Source organism: Mobula birostris, chromosome 7, assembly GCF_030028105.1.
Source record: "Mobula birostris isolate sMobBir1 chromosome 7, sMobBir1.hap1, whole genome shotgun sequence".
NCBI lineage: Eukaryota > Metazoa > Chordata > Chondrichthyes > Myliobatiformes > Myliobatidae > Mobula > Mobula birostris.
The window spans coordinates 146746164-146771823 of record NC_092376.1 but is presented as its reverse complement, the minus strand read 5'-3'; the positions used below and the strand labels follow the sequence as shown (position 1 = coordinate 146771823).

General features: G+C 40.0%; 1 protein-coding gene across 3 annotated transcripts in view; it reads right to left on the bottom strand.

Moving 5' to 3' along the window:
- Positions 1-25660, bottom strand: part of kctd16b (potassium channel tetramerization domain containing 16b) — a 397401-nt gene that overhangs the window by 166855 nt on the left and 204886 nt on the right. The window contains exon 2 of one of the 3 annotated variants that reach the window (XM_072264480.1): positions 18393-18769. The exons of the other annotated variants lie outside the window; for them this stretch is intronic. Coding sequence (XP_072120581.1) covers positions 18738-18769 — 32 coding nt within the window. The 3' untranslated portion in view covers positions 18393-18737. Of the gene's footprint in view, positions 1-18392; positions 18770-25660 lie in introns of those variants that run through there. 3 annotated transcript variants of the gene reach the window in all.

The following is a 25660-nucleotide window of genomic DNA, read 5'->3' as shown; positions in this document are numbered from 1 at the left end:
ACTGAATTCAATTTCTCCGGGCACCTTTGTGCTTATATTTTTTAAAAATCTAAACAAATGAAAAACATAAATACAAGAGGTTCTGCAGATGCTGGAAACCCAAAGCAACACACACAAAATACTGGAGGAACTCAGCAGGTCAGGCAACATCTATGGAAATGAATAAGCAGTCGACATTTCAGGCCAAGACCCTTTTTCAGGACTGGGAATGAAGGGGGAAAGATGCCAGAATTAAAAGGCGGGGGTTGGGGGCGGGGGAAAGAGGACAAGCCAGAAGGTGATCGGTGAAGCCAGATGGATGAGAAAGTTAAACGGCTGGAGAAGAAGGAATCTGATAGGAAAGTAGAGTGAGGTCACTCTCAGGGTGGAGGAGCAACACCTCATATTTCATCTAGCTAGCCTCCAAACTCAAACATCGATGTCTTCTTCTGGTAATTCCCCCGCCCCACCCTCCTCTTCTATTCCCCACTCTGGCCTCTTACTCTTCTCCTCGCCTCCCTCTTTATTCCCTTTCTCCTGTGGTCCACTCTCCTGTCCTATCAGATTCCTTCTTCTCCAGCCCTTCACTTTTCCCATCCACCTGGATTCACCTATCAGCTTCTAGCTAGTCCTCCTTCACCTCCCCCCACCTTTTAATTCTGGTGTCTTCCCCCTTCCTTTCCAGTCCTGAAGAAGGGTCTTGGCCCAAAATGTCGGCTGTTAATTCATTTCCATGGATACCGCCTGACCTGCTGAGTGCATCCAACATTTTGTAGGTGTTACCCTAAGCAAATAGACATTGATCTTCATATGAATGTCCATAATTTCTGGATTTTCATTTTTTTCTCTCCAAAGTGATTTCATCTTATTGAGCCACTGAGAGCCCTGCTCTCAAAGAAACCTGTGCACACGACGATAATGATGGAGCTTGAGGTTATGAAAAAGGTATGAAATTGACAAGCAGATCATTATGCCAGAGATGGAGGATCCACAAGGGAAAACTCTGCATTACAGGAATAGAATTTTGCTGTCTTTCAAAGAGAGCAGATAGGCACTTCTTTTCCATTACAGTACTCAGACACATTTTTCGTGTCGGTGATTAAGATTCTTTCCAACATTTTGAGATAGATGTGTTCATCCGAGCATTAAAAAGGTACTAGTGCAGGAAGGACCATGCTGAATTGAACAGAACCAATGCAGAATTCCAAATTGTACTGTTTTTATTACAATGCTTATCCATTTTTTGTTTATATTTCCATGCAGGTCAATAGAGAGCTCATTAGAAATCTGAAGTTGATATACTCTGTGCTTGACACACAAAATAACCTACTAATGCCATACATCGAATCTTGTACCAGTGCTTTGGTGTTACTGCTTTATTACTATGGTCTATATAATTACAGCATGACTCACAGGTAGCTTTAGTTTGTTCAGACAAGTGTGCTGACTGGACATAATGGCCCAGAAATGTCAGTACAAATGCAAATAATCCTTGATAAGGCAATGCTTTTGTAACTTTAAAATGTCAAGAAGAAGGCTTAAATCATTTGTCATTAGTGTAATTTGAAACTCTCTTTAAGGTCAAAAAAATGAACAAGAAAGAAAAAAATCCATCAGAAAAATAATACATCAGAAGTAGTTCAGAATTACTTTGCTTTGATATTGCTCAAAGTTAGAAATCATTAATATTTCAACAAAATAAAAAGAAAGAGACAAGCAATCCTTAAGCCTAAAATGAGGCCTCACAGAGGATTTGTACGAACTTCCTCCATATCGGAACAATTTGCTTAAGCTCACAATGCGCATGGAATTATGTATGCAGAGAAATGAATCACAGGTCTTTCATGCAGTTATACACAGAAATCACCTACAATTTCAGCAGCCAAGGAAGAAGCATCAACTGACCTGCACATGCAGGAAGACCTTCAGAGGTAGCTGTCAATGAAAACCCATCCTTCAAATTCAGCCGCAAATATGGATGACATTATGTCAGATGTGGTGGGAGTTACACCTTGCTCCTCCTGACAGACAACTGGATGTTTGAGGTGTTGAGCTGCAGGCTTCCAGCCCAAGATCCACTTCAGTGAAGACAATGAGTTTTAGCGGGAGTACTGGAAGAACCCCACCCGTAAGAGAGGATTCCATGCAGTTCTACAGTGGCTCAGCTGGAGATTTCTTCTTTAATTCCCATTCACGCAAGCCTTCATCCTGCCGTTCGTGCCTGCTACCCCTAAAGAGATAGTTTCTTCAATATTGCTACAGTAATCACACATGCAGACGTCACTGCTGTGCAAGCCGCATCCTCCACGCACAGATTCGCCGCACACAAACCAGCAGTGCCTGAATTTCATGTATTGTGCAATGCAGGGAAGGAAATGCCCTTTGTACTTAGTGATCAATTTTACACTTCTGTTCACTCAAACAGCACAGACAGAAAGCATTATACAACTGAGTTCATTGGCTTTCATTACTTTTTTTCTTATCATTCTAATTGCTACTAATGTTGCTTCATGAGTGATATTCAGCTGGGGCCTTAAAACCATCGAAAATGCTCAGGCAATTATATAATAATGGTAATGTTTCAGCTGAGGCAGTTTAAGGGCAAAGCAATATAACACTGGCAGCAATGTACCCACTGGATTCTTAGTAAATACTATATTGTTTAACTTCCAATAGTAGCTAATTATTTGTGTAGCTTTGCAAGTACAGCTACTTGTTTGCCCTGTAGATAATGAAGCTACACTTAATTATTGATGTGCCAGGATCTTTAAATGGTTATTCATCTCTCTTTAACTTCTCATTTATTAATTAGCTATTTTAGTTGTCACATTCTCCTGAGACAATTAAATATACGTTACCTTGATGTTCTGAGGCAGCAATGGCTAATACCAAAGAGGAACAAGAGGGGAGAAGTTCCCGCAATCAATGATCACTTTAAGGGCTCCTTATCCTATTACTTCATATTCTCGTTATTTATTCCTATTTATTTATATTTGCATAATTTGTTGTCTTCTGCACTCTACTAGATCTTTTATTGATTGTCTTATAGCTACTATTCAATAGATTGCTGAATGTACCTGCAGGAAAATGAATCTCAGGGTTGTATGTACTCTGATAACTTTGAACTTCGAACAAAGAACATCCAATTAAGGTGAAAAGAGGAAAATTTATTAGAGATGTCAAAGGTAGTTTTTTTTTACACAGAATGGTAGGTGCCTGGAATGCACTGCTGGGGTGTTGTTGGGGGTTGATACAATTTAAGAGACTCGTAGACAGACACATGCATGTACAAAATATGGAGGGTTATGTGCTGTGTAGGAAGGAAGGGTTGGATTGATCATGGAGTACATTTATATAGGTTGGCACAGCATTGTAGGCCAAAGGACCTGTACTGTGCTGTGATATTCTACATTCTATGTTGCCAGAGTCATGGAAAAACAGAATTATTACTGCAGAGAGGTCAATTAGCCTATAGGTCTGTACTTGTAAAGTAAACTGTCCAGTTGCATTTCCACCTGTTCTTTTACCATAGTCCTGCAAACATTGTCCTCTGTTTGGTCACATAGTTTGCCCCAGATGATTGACTGTGCATCCGCAGAGAAATCTCTCAGCTGAGGAAAGCTGTACACCCAAAAGAAGGGGTGGGGTGGGCGGGGTAGGTGGAGACAGCATCTTCCACAACAATTAGCAGGCACTGAGGACAACTATAACGAGGATCCAGGTGATTTGGCAAAACATGGAGTGAGTGGAGACAGTCCTCAAAACTGGCCTGCACTCACTGTACTGGTCTGAGTACAACCCCTGCCTCCACCTAGTGCAGAGCAACACCAGCCCTGCAGGCTGCCTCTCTGCACGGACTTGTGAGTGATCCTCTGCTGCAAGATCACCAGTGGGGATTTTGTGCCACTTTCTTGGCATGGGGGGGTGGGTCCAAGGGGATCATAGCAATGCAGAGGACAAGGGTTCAGTCCAGGTTCCTGACACAGCAACACACGGCTGCAGGTAGGGCAGGTTCCTGACACAGCAGTGCTGTCAGTATAATATCTTTCCACACAAAACACTACTATAACCCTTGCCATTTTGAGAAAGTTAACTACTGCCGAGTGATATCAATTCTTCCAGCTTATCTGTGTCATTTTCTGTCCTCTACACCCCTTAGAGACTCAGCAAGTTTGTCATCTACAATTTTACCTTGCACACATTTTTCTAATTCTTGAAGTAAATAAAACGTATTGATCCCCACACTGGTCGTTAGGATTATGAGTTATCTACAATTCTCCAGTCTGAAAATCAAACACTTACTTCAAATCTTGACATTTAGTCCTCGCATCATCAATGGTCACCCATGCTACCACTAACCCTTTCAGTTTGCACAGCTCTGCCTTGCTTTTATATGGCACGTCATCAACAAACTTCTCAAATATCTAAGTAGAGGATATACCTCTTGTATACCACAGTAAAAGATTGATCACGTTATGCTAATACATTTGCTTTTGAAAATCTATGCTACCTCTCCTTTTGTAACACAGATTTCTCCAGTGTCTTTTTTCCCCTTGGTAGTTATTCCTTAAAGCTTCCCTGCCAAGGGACTTGAACTGACTAATAGGTAGTTACCTGGGAGGTTCTTCAAAGATTTATGTAATATCAGAGTATGTATACAGTATACAGCCTGGAATTCGTACTCTTCACAGACAGGCACAAAACAAGAAACCCCATAGAACGAATGATAGAAACATCGAAGCAGAAACCCCAAAGAATCTTTGATCCAGAGTCCATCAAAGCGACAGTCCACAAACCAGCATCTCACTATTTCAGACAGGCTCTCCCACCCAATGCTCTTCGTCAATTTTCCCATCCTCTGACATCACCACTGAATCCAAAGAGGATTAAAAATCTTAACAAGGTGTTACTGAACAGTGAACATAAAACAGTAGGAACAGGACATTTTGCCCATGATGTCTGTGTAAACTGCGAAGACAAATTAATGTATTCCCACCTGCCAGCATACGGCCCATTCCCTGCGTGCTCATGTGCCCATCTAAATGCCTCTTAAAGGTCGACATTGTATCAGCTTCCACCATCTCCAATGGTACCACGTGTCCGGTATCTATCTCTCTCTCTGTAAAACCTTACCTTGGTCATCTCCATTCAATGTTCCCCTCACTAAACCCATGTTCTCTATTATATGGCATTTCCGCCATAGATAAAAACCTCCAGACCACCTACCCTATCAATGCATCTTATAGTTTTATAAGCTTCTATCAGGTCTCCTCTCAGCCTCCAGTGCTGCTGAAAAAAAAACAATTCAAGGTCGTCTTTTCATATGACTAAGACTCTAATCCAGGTGAACTCCTTCTGCACCCTGTCCAAAACATCTATGTCCTTCCTGTGCTGTGATGACCAAAATGGCACACAATACTCTAATTTCTCTGCCCATATTCCATACTGCTTTATATCCTCCTGTATCCTTTGACAAGTTTCTCTACTACCCATGACTCTGTCAACTTTTGCAAATTTATGAATCATCCCAGCTACATTTTCAAATGAGGTTCCACCACTGAGCTCTGCTAAGTACCATTTGCCATAGATCTCCAGTCAGAGAAAGATCCCTGCATTAGTCTGGAGCCAAGCCAATTTCGAATCAGATCTACCACATCAGCATGGAACCCATGTGTCTTAAACTTCTGGATCATCCTACCATAAAAATGTCAAACATTTTCCACCCTACTTCCCTCAGGAACACAAGATATATCGCATCCAGATCAGGTGATTTATTCATTTTAAATATGGACCACCTTTCAAGTACTTTATCAGCTTTCCCCCCTTACCAATCAACATTCTGACCCTGCTACTGAGATTTGGTAACATCCTTTTCTTTCATAAGGACAAATGAAAATGCTCATTATATTCCAACCACATCTTCTGCCTCTTGTGCATTACAGTCATAGAATAAGGAGCCCAGAAACAGGCTCTTCAGCCCCATACTTCCATGCCAAACAAGTTGTTTACTTGAGCTAATCTATATCCCCAAGTTTAGCCTATTCACTCAACTTCACTTGACCATCATTGAACTGTTCCCACAACCTATGGACTCACTTTCAAAGGTTCTTCTTCCAATGTCTTTCCCCTCTGCCATCCGATTCCTAAATGGACATTGAAGCTTTGGACACTACCTCACTTTTTTTAAATATACAGTATTTCTGTTTTTTGCACATTTTTAAAAATCTATTCAATACACATAATTGATTTACTCATTCATTTATTATTATTTTTCTCTCTCCCTGCTAGATTATATATTGCATTGAACTGCTGCTGCTAAGTTAACACATTTCTCGTCACATGCCGGTGATAATAAACCTGATTCTGATTCTGATTCTGATTCATGTTCCCGATGTTTGTAGCTGATTTATTTATTATTATTATTTCTTTTGTTTTGTATTTATGCAGTTTGTTGTCTTTTGCACACTGGTTGAAAACCCAAGTTGATGCAATCTTTCATTGATTCTATTATGGTTATAATTCTGTTATGGATTTTTTGAGTATGCCCACAAGAAAATTCAACTCAGACTTGTATATGGTTACATATATGTACTTCGATAATAAATTTATTTTGAACTTTGATTACAATTTAAACTCTTCCTACTCACATATCTATCTAAATGTCTTGTAAACAATGCAGTTATACCCACCTCACCATGGACTACCAAAAAAATGCCACAGCAGGTTCACCAATAAATTAGTCTACATAGTTTTACTTAGATTTTTGTAATTTGGTTTTTTCCACATATAATTGCAGGTAGACCCTGCTTTATGGAAGAGTTGTGTTCCGAGAAAATGGTCTATATTGTGATTTTCCATAAGCCACATTATCTGCACGTATCAAAAATTCAAGTTGAAATTAACACTGTGTTTAGTTATTTACCATTTATCATTTTAATTATCTACGAGACGACCAACCCAACCCTAACCCTAATGCATCTCAAATTCTTGGGTAAGGATTTGTGAATTCTGTGTGGACAACCTTTAATCATCTGAATGACCTGAATACCTGTGTGTATGATGCCATTAATTTCATAGTTAGTTTAACAGATTGGCCAGCTGTATATGATAGCAGGTTAAATGCTGAATAGCAAGAGAAAAGCAAACCCAGCAGGTATAAATTCTCTTGAGGGAGTATTCCCTGGAACCTGAGATATACAGCATTTATGACCACAGAAAAGATCACAAAAAAAGAAGAAAATTGGGAATTGTGTGATTAGAACACTATGAGTTAAAAGTACTGTATCATGAAACTAGAATAAAGAGCTGCAAAAAAGAACTAGTCAGGTCACTGAAAAAATTTTCAGTCAACCAAAATAGAATGGTGGTGGCATTTGCATGTTGTTTAATCAGATGCATTTGTTTTTATTTGAGATTGTCATCTGATAGATTCCCTGGAGGGTGCACACCGGTTGCCTGCAAGCATTATTTTGTGACACCCACAACTCTAGATGCTATCTGGTGAATAATTTGCTCCTGACATTGAGTTGCCTCTTTAGAGACTTGTAATAATATGCATCATGAACATTGACAGAGTCTCTTGTTAGTTCCTATTTCCTTTTTCCTTTGCATGCACAGTTCTGGCACTGTGCACTCCTGGGACAGAGGTATGCAAACATAATTATTTATTCTTATTTTAAATTCAACTCTCATCATAACTGCCACAATCCTAGTACTGCTGGGTGAAACACTAAAAAAAATTAATTGTTTATATACTATTAAAATATAAATTGTAAGCAAAGAAATAGAAAATATATTTGGATTAATGTTGCTATTTGCTTCTCAAAAACAAATGCATTCTGCAATGATTGAGGTCTTATAAAATAAGGAAGAAACATATTCATAGGTTGCTCTTCAGGCCTATACTTTATTCTAAGGATCTTGGCTTTACCGATAGTAGCATCATTTATTGTCCAACTCTGGTTGCTGTTCTTGAACTTAATAATAAAGACAGCTTACACAGGCATTTCAATGGCACCTAAGAGTCAGCCTATACATGTATCTGAAAATAACACATAGTTAATCCACAGTCTAAGTTACCAGCCCTGCAGTCACTTTAAGCTCTTGCTTGAACATTAGTCCCTCAGGTTAACTCTGGCACTTGGCCAACAGTGCATAAGGATTACAGGGACCCTGCTCCATTTCATAATTTCCTTTGTTTTCTTGTCAAAAGTGAAAGCAGGCAAGCTCCCAGAGAGTCAATCAATTCTGTGTGTGATACCAGGTGACGACAGCCACTTAAAAACTGACATCTGTGAGGTAGGTTGGAGAAGGTGAGACCAGGTGACCATTAAACCCATAATACGTTAGTTCACAAAATCAGTTTCTGGATATTTTTGGGAATCTGATAGTTTTCTTTGCCTTGTGGAAGGCTATTTAAAGTGGGAGTGTATCTCTTTAAGGAAGGTGGTATTGATTGCTTTCATTTCTGACTGAAAACTCTGGTTGTTAAAATAAATCATCAGACTTCATCTCCAGATGTGCTGAGATGTTCAGGGTGAGGCATTATTCCCTGGGCACCATCAAAGCCATTCTTTCCAGGCTTGGACAGAAGATATTGACAAAGTTAATGCAATCATCATTAACTCTAGGCCTGCTCTCCATGATTAGCTGTGAACAAATGCCTAATTTTTAAAACAGATTAAGTTATACCCAGACATCATCTTCACAAATTATGATTCCCTAATACCTATCTAAGTTCTTGGTGGGATCCAAGTTTTATCACAGAATCCAAACTGTGAGGCCTCTGACGATCAGTGCTGAGCATCTGGCCAATATCCTTATAATTATGATCCCAGAAGGCTGGTGGGGCAAGGCAGGGAGAAGGATATTTCCTCCAAGTTAAGAAACCACTTATCACATCCCCGCAGGGCTAGACTGGGCTGCAGCCCAAGGGCCAGAGCCGCAGAGGGACCCAAAATAGGTAGCTATCATCATGGCAGACAAAAAAAAATACGAGTGGAGCACAGAAAAGAAACAAGAAAAAGAGGACCGTGAGAAAGAAGCATTAAAAAAGACATTGAAATTGACAGAATTTTTTTAAACCTGTTCTCGATGACGCAGCAGTACCATCGCTCTTGTCACAGTCTGAGACCGGTGGACAAATGGAGACTTGTACAACAGCTAGCGCTGGCACCAGCGTTAGCACAGGACCACCGTCCTTGCCACAGTCAGCAGCTAACATTGAAGAGGCAGAGAGCATGACTTTGGGATCCCCGACCACAGAGGCCTCCGAACAACCAAGTCGAGTCGCCGTTAATGTTAACGTTACCGCTACTGAGGATCCTGACAGCACTGATCCTGCTCGCTGGGGAAAGGAAATGTTAGATGATTCAGTCCGAGCATACTGGGCTAAGAAAGGGCCGGAGTCCTGCCAGAATAAGGATGTGGATATCAAAGCTTTGGAATGAGTATACAAACAGCAGAGACGTTTTTCCTCCGAATTTCACTTCAAACGCAAGCTGGTAAACGGTGAGTACATATCAAGGCAGTGGCTCTTATATTCCCCTTCCACCGGCTGTGTGTTTTGTTTTGCATGCTGCATCTTCAGTGATGGTAACCGTCAGTCCATCTTCGAAACTGGCTTTAGCGACTGGAAACATGCTGCTGAGCGCATAGGAGAGCATGAAAATACCGAACACCACAGGAAAACAATACTGACCTATGTTACACTAGCGTCTGACAGCGGAAGAAGAGATACAGAACTACAAAAACAGTTTGAGTCAGTGTGTGTCTACTGGACCGACGTATTGAGAATTCCCATTTCAGGGAATTTTTAAGTGGCAAAGATATTTCATCCGCAACAGAGCTTTTATGCTTCCTCAGAGAAAAAAAACATGCAGGTCATCTTCCCAAATGTAAGCATTGCTTTGAGGCTTTACCCGACTTTCCCTGTCACAAATGCAAGTGGTGAGCGATCTTTCTCCAAGCTCAAGCTAGTGAAGAATAGGCTCAGATCCACAATGGGCCAGGACAGGCTGAATCATCTTACTCTGATGTCACTTGAAAGTGATCTTGTTCGGAAACTGGATTTTAGTTATCTGATCAAGGATTTTGCTACGAAGAAATCCAGAAGAACTAGGCTTTAATTTTGAAAAACAAGCACCTGACTTTGTAAATATCTAGGCTTGTGTGTCAGTGCTGTTCCTGTTTTGTGGCAATAGGCTAATAGTTGACTGTTTACAAACTTAGTAAGTAATAAGTGGTCTTTACTCTGCAAGCCAGACAGCACAGCAATAGGTTAGTATGCGCTAGATCTCATTTGCCATCTCGTTTAGCCTTTTTGTCTCTCATTTCCATTTTACTTTCTCAGAACACACGGTTGAGAAAAATACCGAGATAAAAATGTTTTGGCATTGTTTGAGAAATAAGGCCTATGGTATGTGCAGCAATAGCTAAATAAAGATGTAAGATTGGGTACATCATACTTCGTCTCCCTCATTACTTTACTAAGCCAACTAAGCCTAGGTCAATTTTTGAGTGCTTCAGATGCTGTCCTTCAAACTAAGAATCTGCATTACTTTCTGTCCTCCCTCTTAAGGCCTGTAAGTTTATAGCCTACGTATTGTACTAAAGCAATGTCCTGGTTCTCAGCTTTGATATTTAGACCAGTACCACCTTTGCTCTTGTTCTTGCCTTTTTTTGCTTGGTACAGCAGCATTTTACAGTGTCGGCAGGGGCCCATCAGGGCCTCCATCCCAGGGGCCCTGGCCCCACTAAATCCGGCCCTGCATCCCCAGATAAAAGAGAACGAACTGAAACCTAAACTATGATTATTCAGATATTAATAAATTAGTGCAAAGTCCTGTGTAAGAATAAAATTAAATGTTTTAAATCCGGCAGGTGTTAGATATCCATTCACAAAGTTTTAGCAATCCTATAGTAAATGACTGAAAATGCTCGCAGTTCCATTTTACCCACAATATATTGAACATAATCCCTCCCAAAGGGAAAAGACTCACATCTCCACTTTCTGTAATTGAGGTAAATAGGCTAGTGTGGAGAACTGAGACCAGACCGTTTCAAGATTAGATTACCACATTTGTCAGAAGACATCCTAACTTCAACACTGACATTATGCGTCATATTTTACTTCTAACAAATTTGACTACTAAAGTAATCAATTTACCAACCATTATATGAGTAGCCAAAGGCCAGATGCCCCACTGAGGATGTACTTTGATGAAACAAAACTGATACAAGACTGGGCTAAAATATGACTCTTCAAATACTTCAGAAAAATTGATTGACTGGCATTTTTTTACAATCTCAGGACATCATGTTTTAGAACCAATTACTTGCTTTTGAAGTGTAGTCACCTTGCAGCGTAAGGAAGTACAGCAGCCAATTTGTACACAGCAAGGTCCCACAAGCTGCAGGAAGTGGTGAGATCACTGCCAGTGATCCGCAGCTAACATTAACTACAATATAAATAATGAATCTTTATGTACTGGCCCATTATTTGTTGGTATTGATCCATTCAAAACAATGAATAATCCATGAGCCACTTCTTAGCATATTCTTGGCACCGGAATCAGATATTAGCATCAGTTTTTTTGGTGGAACAGAGACAATTCCATATGTAATTATTTTATTTTTAATTCACCTTGTCAGAAGAGGGGATGTGAGTGTATAGCTCAGTAAGATTAAGAGGATTACTTAGAGAATCAATTTATGAAACTAATTACATTTTAAATCAAGGCTCTAGCTTTCCTTCTGCTTATGGGCATTTCAGACAATTACAAATTATAAACTGTGTGTCAGGCCAGATTTCAGATTCTAGAATGTGGATTTGTTTGCTTCACGTAAGAAATCAATCAGACTATTAAAACACCATCTGCTTGAAAAAATGCTGATAGCTTTAATCTTCTGAGCATCACAGCAAACTTTCCTCAACTGAAAGTATTTTTAATTATATTATTGTAATGGGATAGTCTGTTGTCTGCAATGAGGGAGAGGTGGAAAATGGGAGATTCTTTGGTGACTTTTTTTCAGTTATGCCTTTTAATGTAAATTACATTATGGTCAAAAACAAACAATATCATTTAATAAATATTATCTGATACAACATTTTTCTTTCAAAGATTATCTCAAATGCACTCTCTGACAACCTATATAATGACCCAAATATTAATATGAAGTTTGCACAAAACAATAAGAGGCAAAATTGTATGTGATAGCCAGAGGTTAAAGGCATTGTCACAATCTGTAAATGGAATGCAACTGAACCAATTATGTTCAACATTTAAGTTTTGTATCTCAAAGTGGCCGAGCAGCAATGATGCAGAACAACATGATACGTTCACATCGCATTTGAGACAAAAGTATTTAATTGGAAATTAGAGGTGTCAGGATGAAATGTTAGAGCAGAGAGTGGCATGTTTTGAAAGACCAATGACAATCCTTTGTACAATAGGTTTTAATGCACAACCACGATGCATCTGTGCCTGCTTTCAGGACCACGACTTCACTGCAGCAATGATGCAAAAAGAGCTTAGCTCTGTGACCAAGGAGGTGTGGCTTGATGTAGCTGAACAGCAGAGGTATAATATCCAGGTCATGGATGCATTGTAGAAAGTGGTTATTTAATCTAACTAACCAAGTCAAGTCGAGCTGCTAATTAGCTGTACCCATGCTACAAGCACCCCATCAGTTCATTTTGCCTTGTTAAGCAGTGTCTTTTACAATCAGGATTGATTTAGAATTCATTCCACCATTTGATTGCCTCGATTCACCACAAACCTTAAGCATTGCAAAGTGCCTGCCTCATTGTCACTCCTCCCAGTGCAGTAATCCATGGGGGAAACATGTAATCTTGACTTGCTCACACTTTTGTTCCACTTTAACACAAAGGAGAGGGACAGGGTTGGTGCTAGGCTGCCAGAGATGGGATAGATACAGAAGAGAATGCAGTGGAGTTAAATGGCACATCCACATCCCCGCCAACCAAAGACAGAACTTGCAGAAAACTGGTAAAAGAATGAAAAACAAAATACTAATTTTACATTGAGGTGTGAAGATCAGAGGTTCGGTGGGACAAATTCATTACCACCTTTTTAATCCTCCAAAATCTTCACATGTTGAGCAAAAGGTGATAAATCTTCAGACAGTATTAGTTTGCTTTATTGTGCATGATCAGGATCACATGCATAGAAACAAATATGAACACTTTGCTGGATTCAGTTATACAATTTTAGATTACTGTACCATCTTTTGATTGATTAGTCTCAAATGAGCACAAGCTGAAACTCATGGAAAGAATGAGGATCCTGATCGAGTGGATATCAGCATCTTCAAGCTTTCCTCTGCTGGACACTGATTATTAACCAGAGTAACTGCTATTGAGAAGGAGAATATTAAAAGGACATGAGACATGAGGCTGAGTACTGACAAACACACTACACACAGTCTATGTAGATGGAGTACACACACCTAGTAGATGGAGGGCTCTCACTGAATCACTGGTGAGCTGGAGTTGTCTGTTTCCAGAGAGCTTCACTCAGTCCAATAGGATGGTGGTGTGCCTGTTTACAGTGGCCTCTCCAGATCCAACAAATGGTGCCAGTGTTTACCTTAAACGTTTTTCTCATGATTCCAAGATCCTGTTAGACATTGGTAATGCAAGATTCTGCAAGTGCAGTTCATTGGCTCGTCGGTGAGACCAGTCACGGTGGAGCTGCATGGCCTCGGTTGTTGTGCAGACCACGGCCTCATACCAGAGCCTTGCCTGTTCCAGGGGCATGGTGGGAGTGCTGGAATCTGTGCTGGGCTGAAGGCTTGCCCCTGTAGGCCAGCTCTCCCACCGGAAAGGCTCTCCAGTGTCCACTCCCTGTGAGATAAGTTGGAATGCCTTGGTTCATGGCTGACCCAGCCCAAGATAAGGAACGGGTGTGCGCGTGTTCTTGCAGAAACAAGGCTCCAGGACAATATCCCATGTGTCATTAATCTTTAGGCCATGCCACTCAGGGACTTGTGCTAATACTATTTTGTGACTGTATGTGGTATCGTAACTACATGTGGTGTGTGTGTGTGTGTGTGTGTGTGTGTGTGTGTGTGTGTGTCTGTATGAACTAAGTTTTGCACCTTGGCCCCAGCGGAACAATATTCTGTTTAGATGTACACATGTATTAAAAACTGAGTTTGAACTTGAAAACCCTCTGTTGCCATTGCCACCCAGAACAAAACAAAACAAAACAAAAAACTTTGTGATTACTCCAGAACTCACTCCAATTCAGTATCTTGCTTAGTGACAATTTGGTGTTCACAGACCTCTAGACTCCAGCTGTGCTCTTCATTAATTAGGAATTCTCCGGAGTGTCATGGGCAAAGATTGAAAGGGAATCCGTCATTTCCTAGGAGGCAGTACTTAAACTGAGAAGAGAAAAGGTCGGTTGAGCCAGACTGATACTGTGTGAAAGCATCACATCTTATCGCATGGAATCTAAGGACCACTTCCAGTAACCCCTCCATGTAGCTGCACACAAAGTGTACATTGATAGGTGAATCCCTTGTTAGTGACAGAACAATATGGCCCCAAAGTATGCAGTTAATATTATCACGTATATGTGGGATTCCATCTAGAGAGGTGATAATAAAGCAATCCTAGCAAACAATCCTCTACTTGTTTTAATTCTTATAATGTGGACAGTTATTGCCCATCTCTAATTGGACAGGACCAACAGACTCCGGGCAGCTTCTTTCACCAGGCCATCAGATTTATCAATGTACATTGATCTGATTGAGTGTCCGACTATACATACATGTACACAAAACAATTATGTATGCAATTTCAATGTTCGGGCAATATCCTTCCACATTTCCACTCTTTATTGCATGTACATTGCGACAGAGATGCAACATAAATATTTTTACTCCCTTGGATATAAGAAATAAAATACAATTAAATTAAATTAATAAATAAATTGATTGTTTAATTGACTAATTAATAAAGAAATAAGACTTCCACTAATTTCCTAAAAAGATATAGAGTTGAAAGGTTAAGGGCAGCAATCACTTTCACAGCCATTGACAATACATAACTTCTAGTTCCAGCAGACATTGAGTCTTCTCATTGGCTGCTGAAGATGCTTGCTGCCAGGAACTGAGCCACATGCCTCCTACGTCTTGACTATTCCCACCAATGTCATGGATTGTGTTGGTCTTCATCTTTTCTATCAAAAACATTTATCATGCCTTCCACCTGATTTTGTTGCTTTGAAATCCTACATGGCTGAAGAAAGCCATATACACAAATGTAAGCTCTGTTAAACACGCCAAAGGGAATTGAAACATCAGCTGTAACAAGTGAGTTTTTATTCAGAAGGGACCATGACATGTTTAAATAACCACCTGAACAGTTTTCAAACTCAGCTCATTTTCCAAGCAGCTGTACAGGCAAAACACATTGGAAGGTTAAACAGTTTGAAGAGACCTTATTAACAGCGTCTGGGCAAGTTGATTGGCCTACTAAATATCCAGCCGCATTCTATAAAGAAACATTAACTTTGGCACAGAACTGGCCAATGCTTGATAAAAATATGAAATGCCACCATTTATGGTTTTCACTTATTACATAAAACTGCTTTGATGAATTTTCAAATACAAGTCATAAATGAGCACTACAAAATTAAGTTTGCTTTATAAATCATTTGCTTTCTTAGTTGGATAGATTTAAACTGAGAAACCACTCTATGATTATCGCGTGTGTGCAGTATGGGTATTTTTTAAATTACATTATGTTATGCACAACACAATATATTATGAATCATTATTGCACTAGATATGCTCAAATTTTGCTCTTTAGTCAACCTTTTATAACATCTTGAATGATTCTTGTAATTTTCCTCAGTATTGCCTCTTAATTTATTTTTCTTGAAGTATAACTTATATTTTCCATTTGATGTACTGTTTTGTCACAATATATCTACCAAGGTTGGACACATTAATACTTTTTCATTACACAACACATGAAGAGGAAAGATCTAGGGACAAGGAAGTGATCAGGAAGCACAAAGTAAGAATGTGTTAAAAAAAATGGAAGAGGTGATTAAATACTTTGTAAATGATAAATGAAGCCTGAATTGTGGGAAATACAGGGCATGAGAATCAAGGTGACAGGATGCCCTCAAAATTTACTCAGAATTTTTGATTATAACAGAATCAATTTACCAGACCGACTGTGTACTGCAAATCTAACTTGGTTATCTTGATATTAGAACTTCACACCTTATATTTGAAGCAATTCAGATAGCAATTATGTTATTCCTGCGTTCACAAGCATTACTCTACACGCATTCATTCATGCAAGTCCAAAATGGTTCTGAAATGTTATTCTTTCCTCAGAAGCTGCCTGTTTGGATCATTTCCTGATATTATTATGTATGAAAGCACCTCTCCAGTGTAGGAACATTCATTAAGAGCTGTGGCATACCACCTGTAAACACACAGCAGAACAGGTGGCATTCAGACAGGCCATAAACAACCTACAGCATCAGACTATTTTCCATTCGTTCACAAAATAAAATCTGAATGCAAAGACAAATGTTATTTAGACCCTACTCAGCCTGAATACTATAACAACTGCACTACCTTTTGCTTCTTAATGCAGCATATTTCACATCTTTAGCTAAATGCAATGGAAATATTCCATAGTACTTTATGAAGTAAGTCAAAGTTGCTTGTTAAAGTTTAATCATCCCTCTGGAACTGTCCAAAGTGGCTAGAATCATTAATCTTAATGGTAATGAAGAGAATTTTAAAATACCATAGGCAATGAAGTGACTCAAGCAAATAAACCAGTGATATGAGTTGGGAACATGGGAACTTTAATCATTCTCCCTTCCAGGTTTTGCTTTTGTTTCCTCTGATAATATTTTGAGGATCCCTGCTCTTCACATCGGTCTGAGAAGGTCAACCTTTCTGACATGTCATGAAAGTTTCACATGTTTCTTTGTTATCACTCTCTGAAGTATTCATTTATATCTAATGATGTTTGGATTTTTCTGCACACACACAGACAGTATTTCAAATTAAAACATTTCTTATTCAAATAGTGTTCAAACAGCTCTGGTATACTTCATAAGAAAATTTATTCTGAGTCAATATATTAGCATTGCATCTTTGTCCTGAAGCTATATTACACTTCAAGAATCAAGTTTGATTTGATTTATTTCTTTCAGCTTCAGAATGAAGATGTATAATATCTGCAGCTCAGGTTCCACACCCAACTCTTTTTGGTGAAATGTTCCTCTATCTTTCTTTACATATACTGTTTTGAAGATTGATAACAAAATTATTTCAGAGCCAATGTTCATAACACCTATTAAATTGAAAATATCCTTAATTGATAATAAACTGCAAGCTGATGTAACAGCAATCTCATAAAAACCAGTTTCTCTACATCTTAAAACTATGCAGATGAAGTAATATTATTCAGGATTTAGGAAGTTAAAGAGGAAAGTCCACTCCCTGAGGCACAAAGCTGAGCATGTGTTTATTAAATTACATTTTAAAAAAGAGAATGTTAATGATTCTTTTAAGTGGCAGTCATTTCCCATGCATGGCAGACCCCAGTCAAAATTTCCCACAACTCTGTCCAAGACGACTACATGCCCTGAGGAAAATGGTGACATTGCTGGTGCTAGATTGTGGTATCACAAGAAGCCACTACTGTGTGCATAAAGCAAGCAGGAAGGATGGTCAGTACCGCACCCAGTAGAGATAAAATGGCTGCATCGAGGAGCAATAGCTCAAACAGTACATTTTGGTGTAACCTCTGATGAAAACTGACATAACCCAAACTCATCAAAGCAATCAATCATTGCAGTGCTTCCCTTTCCTCATTACCTTCAGAAAGAGTAGTTTGCCAATTCCTTCAGGTCATAGCCTGCCATTGTACTAATGGGAATAACCAACAATGCTGTACCAAATGCCAGTAGCAACAATAGTTCTGTGTGTGCAAATGGCATGCACCCAAATGTCAACCAGGAGACTATATCTCAGCTCAGTAAGCTGATACGTGAACAAATTCTGAGTTACTGAAGTCACTAGCATTGTTTTACACTTGCACAAATTATATGGACATCCAATCGGACAAATAAGGGCTCATTATATCATATATAATTGGGGCCAACATAAGCATACCTTTGCATCTTAATATCCACAACATTAAATTTTAAGCATAACTTGCTAATATACAGTATATTGCATAAAATCACAGTAACATGATGGAGTTCACCGGATTGCTTTTCCATTTCTTTGCATAATTCTCTTCCTTGAAGCCAGAAGAGATAATTTGCCTCATTGAGACCAAGATGAAGTACTCCAAATGATGGTAGCCCAGGTCAACGAGAATGGTGTACTTCACCTTGCAGATTGACTCTCCCTGCCCAATGAACAGAATGAAAGGTAGGACACTAGAAAAAGTCCCAAGGACCTAAAGGACAGATATGAACAGTTCCAGCACCAGATGATTGTAGGGGGTTAGGCAGAAGATGTATGCAGTCAGAGTAAACATCCATTAAGTGTTTTAGAAACTCAAGGGGAAAAAAATCAAAACTGGTTTCAGGAGACTTTGAGATCTGACATCATCCCACCCGAGTCCCCTGAAACTGCTAGCTGCCAGTGTGTAGGAGATGGTGGCCAAGATGACAGTTCCTCCATGTCCAGAGCTGGTGGCTAGGGCAGTGGCTGAACCAGCAGGACAATCCAGTAGTTCTGCTTCACTGGGGTGCACACAGAGTGGTTGGCAGACCTACAAAAGACAAGAGGATGGATGTGTAAACTTTGGGCAGAATACCATGAACTTTATATATTTTTTTTGTTTGTTGCTTGTGTTCTGCAATGCTACACAGTGCCCTTTCATTGTTGTCTATCTCCATCTGTGCTAGGACAGAGACTGGAGATGGCACCAATTTGTGCAAAAATTCATTTTGTGTTGAAAGAACTATTCAGTTCAGTTTCTGTCAATGGACACGTGTGCTTTGTCGAAAGCTGAGCTGCTCGGGAATGTGCAAGGGTATTTTAAAGGATATTAGAGTAAAGGGAAATAGTATCAGACAATGCAGCCACTCAGGCAATACTATGGAACTAATGTTTCAGCATGAAGGGTCCTTGACCTGAAATGTTACCCTTGTTTCTAATTCCACAGATGCAAGGTGACGTGGTGGACATTTTCAGAACTTACTAATTTTATTCACATATCTACCATTATGGTCTTATATGTGGAGAGGATATTTTCTATAGTGGGAGGAGGCCAGGACCAGAGGGCACAACCTCAGGATATAAGGACATCCCTTTAGAGCTGCTACCCCACCATTAAATGACTCCCTAGTATAAGAAGAATTCTTGCCATCACAACCTACTTCATTATGATCTTGCACCTTATTGTTTACCTAAACTGCACTTGCTCTGTAGCTGCTGCACTTTATTCTGCATTCTGTTATCGACTTGCTTTGTTTTACCTCAATGATCTGTATGAATAGTGCGTAAAACAAGCGTTTCGCTGTATCTTGGTGCGTGTGACACTAATAAAACAATTCCAATTCCAGTTCTAAGTTCTCCTCTTCTAGTGATTGTTAATCACACCTAATATAACAGATCTCCAGGGAAAGGTTCGACAATAATCCATTCATCGAGAAAAATAAAATTGGACCATTGCATTTGCCTATAAGATGGTACCCTAAGGTTTAGATTTCATGGAAAAAATGAGAGCATGAATGGAGTTTAGCCAATCAGAATAATAGACATACTAAAATATTTTGAAAAGTAAATCATAGTATTAAAGGTGTGGCACTTCTGTTTCCGGAGTCAAAATATATCTTCCTGATACATCATTCACCTGCCAGTTTTCTCGAACTAACCAAATTAATTAATTCCATTTCTAATATAAACCTGATATTCATTAATATCAATTTATCTTTTTTAGATAAATGAGCATATTACTCTAGTTCATAAAATCTATAGCCCATAGATATCTCCAACAATATTGTCAATGTCATTTTTCAAGTTATTTCTCCTAGAATCATTGTCATGTGTTGGATATTTGCTTCCTGGGTTAGGGGGCCTCTTCTTTTTGCTAAGCTCTGCTTTCTAAACACAGAAGCTGCCACTCATAAAGATCAAGTAGTTGAGATTTAAACTTCCAACTAATATCCTTTGTTTAGCTTCTGGTCGCCAGTCTTCAGTTCTTAAAATGTTAATGGCAAACAGTAATCAGAATGGAGTTAAAAACAAGCACTGTCTACAACACACATAAAAGTTGCTGGTGAACGCAGCAGGCCAGGCAGCATCTCTAGGAAGAGGTGCAGTCGACGTTTCAGGCTGAGACCCTTCATCAGGACACTGTCTACAGCAGCTTTTCAAACAAGCTCTGTATATATCAGATACATTGTCTGTAGGAAGCAGGATGTTGGGTCACTGGTTTATTGATGCTTGAGAGGTTCAGTATAAGAAAATAGGTTATTTAATTTAGCTTGTTTCAAAACAGACAATGCTGACTAATCTGCTTAATTCAAGAAGGCTTGCAAACGGATCTATTCATGTTGCAAGGGGTATGTACTCAAGGAAGTTAGCTTTGCAGTGTTAATTGTAAGTAGCTAAGAATTCTGCCTCCTAAAAGCTTATAGACCATTTGTGTAAAATGGATATCTGAGTAAATATCATACAGTATACCATGTGTGTGAAGTCACCCAAGTGACAAAGAAACTGTATAAATGTCGAGAGCAGTTCAGGCTTATTAGGAATGGTCTAGGAAAATCAAGAAACCTGAAAGAAACATGGGGTGAACTAGAGTCTATTCTTCTACTTTCGATTTCTGCAATGGACAATTCATTCGTCTGTATCGTTGATATAATTTTTTAGCTTATAGGAATTGTACCTGTATTCTGGAAATCCTTTGTGTTTTAGAAATGGTTTATAATTTCAAAACGTATAAGAAAGAAATCCTCTGTGAAGTTTACGTGAGTTTTAAGAATGCTGCTTGGATTTAAACATGTATCACTGAAAATAAATTAATTGTGTTTTAAACTACTTTGTTAGCTGGAATTATCTTCTCCTTGGCAGGGAGGTGGGATCCACTGTTCAAATAGTGGGGTATTGGTAGCAAATTTCACCACAGAGAATAAACAGGGAAGAGTACTAGTCTTTGAAGATTGGGTAGTTACAGTATAATCTCCCTTTAGTGAGGTACTCAAGGCTATTTATATCTGATAGGGCTTAAGGCCTTCATATGAGTTTAGAGCTTCATTGTCAACAAACACAATGCCATCCGATTTAAAGACTTTGAAAATTAAGATTTATTCAAAGCACTGTACTCATAATCATATTCTTTCAAACATTGATTAATGGAACCACAATATAGCCAGTACGTACTATGAAGTGCAACTTCAGTTATTAATCCCACATGATGGATTCATATCAATTCTGTCACAGTTTCAGAAATAAGTTGATAAAAGTTACATGAAACAGTCAGGGCAGGGTGGTAGAGTTGAAAGATGGGAGAGGCTGTTGAGAAGGGGGTCACCCTGCTTCTGTCTGCAATGAGAACAAAGTAGGTGGGACTGCCAAGGTAAGTAGGTGGCTTGACAAGGACTAGATGGGCTAAAGGGCCTGTTTCTGTGCTGTACTTTTCTATGACTCTATAAAAAATAGAGGTAGGGTTCAGTGGAGATCCAAATCATTTTTAGGCCACTTATGGCATTTCAATGTAGCTCATGGCTTGTACTGTGTACATATGTGTCCTGAGGGGCTGGTCAACTGTGGAAAACCATCCAACTTGTACATTGATTTGGCCTCCTGAGTTAGGGTTAAGCTCGGAGTCAGTCCTTAGTGGGTGAGCTCTGCTATCAGCGGGTTACAGTATTTCTGTGCAGGCTGCATTTTTATGTTCTCAAAAAATGCAAGAAAGGAGGGTTTCAGGCACCTTAGTAGCTAGTCCTCAACAACTCCTTTAATGATTGGTAGCTTCTCTACACTCAGCCCAATATAAATCTGTACAATGAACACGATGCTTCATCAGTCCATTTATGCATTTTAAGTTATAATCACAGAAAATAAGATCCTTATATTTTAAACAGCTTCCCTCCATTTTAAGCAAAACACATCAAAGTTGCTGGTGAACGCAGCGGGCCAGGCAGCATCTCTAGGAAGAGGTACAGTCGACGTTTCGGGCCGAGACCCTTCGTCAGGACTAACTGAAGGAAGAGCTAGTAGGAGATTTGAAAGTGGGAGGGGGAGGGGGAGGTCCAAAATGATAGGAGAAGACAGGAGGGGGAGGGATGGAGCCAAGAGCTGGACCGGTGATTGGCAAAAGGGATATGAGAGGATCATGGTACAGGAGGTCCGGGAAGAAAGACAAGGGGTGGGGGGGGAACCCAGAGGATGGGCAAGGGGTATATTCAGAGGGACAGAGGGAGAAAAAGGAGAGTGAGAGAAAGAATGTGTGTATAAAAATAAGTAACAGATGGGGTACGAGGGGGAGGTGGGGCATTAGTGGAAGTTAGAGAAGTCAATGTTCATGCCATCAGGTTGGAGGCTACCCAGACAGAATATAAGTGTTGTTCCTCCAACCTGAGTGTGGCTTCATCTTTACAGTAGAGGAGGCCGTGGACAGACATATCAGAATGGGAATGGGATGTGGAATTAAAATGTCTGTCGCTCTGTCCACCAGAGAAAGCAGGATCTCCCACTGGCCACACATTTTAATTCCTTTTAATTTCTTCAATTGGTTATGAAGAAATAGTACTGAGATGAACTATTTCTGGGTGTTGCCTTTTGAAATGTTATATTTTTCTTTCCAATCAGTGAGATCAATTTGGCATATTCCTGGTAGTTTTTTTAAAAACACGCTTTTTTTTTTACCTTAAATCATCTTATGCAAAGAGTCTTTTACACATTGCCAATAAACAAAATTGTCTACAGAAAATGTAACAAAGCTCTTTTTTAATTGATCCAATGTTTCTTTCCTCAGCTTTGGCTGTGTTTTTTAACTTTAAATGCAAATATGAGAACATGAATGGAGTTTAGCCAATAAGAATAATTAATATATATTAACCAATATAGTAAAATATTTTGAAAAGTATATAATGCCATAATGTTTCTCTGACTGCTTATCAGTATTGATGAAATGTGGCAGTCCATGATGCCGAGATAATTTCCTCTATTTGCTACTTTAAAAAAATACAATAATTGAGTCAGTTGCTGAAAAGATGTGATAATTCAATTACTCTAAATACATTGAGCAGGTTTTATAACCATAAGAAAAAGGACATAGGAGCAGAATTAGGCCATTCAACTCATGAAGTCTAGTCTGCCATTCCTTCATGACTGACTTCCTCTCAACCCAACATTACTTCAACATTAGTAAAAAACAGAATTCTTTGAGTTGGGCATCTGAGCACACCCAAAAGCAACTGTGGAGGACATGGGGCTTGCATGTTAGCTGGTCCTATGCAGAACAAGATTATGCAAAAAAAACAACCCCTGCCCCCTAGAATGATCAATGAAAGCAAAGCATTGCTTGAGCATGCTAATTGTCTGGTTAATGGTATATCTGAGAGCGTACTGGCTCTTGTTTTGCATCAGATATGCAGCTGTGCCAGAGTTCCCGACAGGAATCATAAGCCAGGTTTGCAGAGGGAAGCCCTTGACAATCACAGGCAACCTTGGGCTAGACCCCTCTGGTGAAATACAAGTGACATAGAGGATTGGCATGGAACTATGTTGAGTCGGTTGCCAAGAAATTACTCACAGGTCTGCAGGATCACAAACCAGCTGAAAAATGAGGGACTGGGATCTCATTCAGCAGATAAGGATGTGGAGCCTATTATCAGGGCATGTTAACCGGTCTGAGTGTCATCCATGGCACTCTGGGGAATCTTGTCACATTAACCAGCCTTAATATTTCCATTCTCCTTCACATTATCTGTGGATGAATGCAACAGTCTAATGATCCTTACAGACTTCTCCAGTTGTGGTAGACATCCACAGTGAGGTATTACTGACGTCACCTGCATCAGCCTGAAAAGGAGGGGAGTAGTGAAAAAAGCTAAGTACCTCAGACATCTTGACAGCCAAAGGAAATGCTTTCATTGTCAGAATCAGAAACAGGTTTGTTATCATTGACTTATAGGAGGTGAAATTTGTTGTTTTTTGGCAACAATATGTGACAAGTTCAAAGACATAGAAGCCTACAATTTTTTTAAAAAGTGTCAAAAAAAAGAAAAGGTAGATCACAAATACAAGAAGATCTGCAGATGCTGGAAATCCAAAGCAACACATGCAAAATACTGGAGGAAGCATCGGCTGTTTACGCTCTTCCACAGATGCTGCCTGGCCTGCTGAGTTCCTGCAGCAGTTTGTGTGAATAACAAGGTAGCATTCATAGGTTTACTGACTGTTCAGAAATTTGATTGCGGAGGGGAAGAAGCTTTTCCTAAATCTTGGAATGTGGGTCTTCAGGCTCCTGTACCTCCTCCCTGATCGTAGTAACAAGAAGAGAACGTGTCCTAGATGGTGAGAGTCCCTAGAGATGGAGGCACCATCTCTTGATGTGTTTGATAGTGGATAGTGGGGTGTGCCAGAAACGGAGCTGGTTGAGTCTATAACCTTTTGCAGCCTCTTGTGACCCTGTGCACTGGAGCCTCCATAACAGGATGTGATGTAGGTAGAATACTGGTAAAGTATTTTAAAATCAAAATCACCTCTTCTGACAACACACATCAAAGTTGCTGGTGAACGCAGCAGGCCAGGCAGCATCTGTAGGAAGAGGTGCAGTCGACGTTTCAGGCCGAGACCCTTTGTCAGGACTAACTGAAGGAAGAGTGAGTAAGGGATTTGAAAGTTGTAGGGGGAGGGGGAGATCCAAAATGATAGGAGAAGACAGGAGGGGGAGGAATGGAGTCAAGAGCTGGACAGGTGATAGGCAAAAGGGGATACGAGAGGATCATGGGACAGGAGGTCCGGGAAGAAAGACAAGGGGGAGGGGAGACCCAGAGGATGGGCAAGAGGTATATTCAGAGGGACAGAGGGAGAAAAAGGAGAGTGAGAGAAAGAATGTGTGTATATAAATAAATAACGGATGGGGTATGACGGGGAGGTGGGGCCTTAGCGGAAGTTAGAGAAGTCGATGTTCATGCCATCAGGTTGGAGGCTACCCAGACGGAATATAAGGTGTTGTTCCTCCAACCTGAGTGTGACTTCATCTTTACAGTAGAGGAGGCCGTGGATAGACATGTCAGAATGGGAATGGGATGTGGAATTAAAATGTGTGGCAACTGGGAGATCCTGCTTTCTCTGGCAGACAGAGCATGGATGTTCAGCAAAGTGGTCTCCCAGTCTGCGTCGGGTCTCGCCAATATATAAAAGGCCACATCGGGAGCACCGGACGCAGTATATCACCCCAGTCGACTCACAGGTGAAGTGTTGCCTCACCTGGAAGGACTGTTTGGGGTCCTGAATGGTGGTAAGGGAGGAAGTGTAAGGACACGTGTAGCACTTGTTCCGCTTACACGGATAAGTGCCAGGAGGGAGATCAGTGGGGAGTGATGGGGAGGACGAATGGACAAGGGAGTTGTGTAGGGAGCGATCCCTGCGGAATGCAGAGAGAGGGGGGGAGGGAAAGATGTGCTTAGTGGTAGGATCCCGT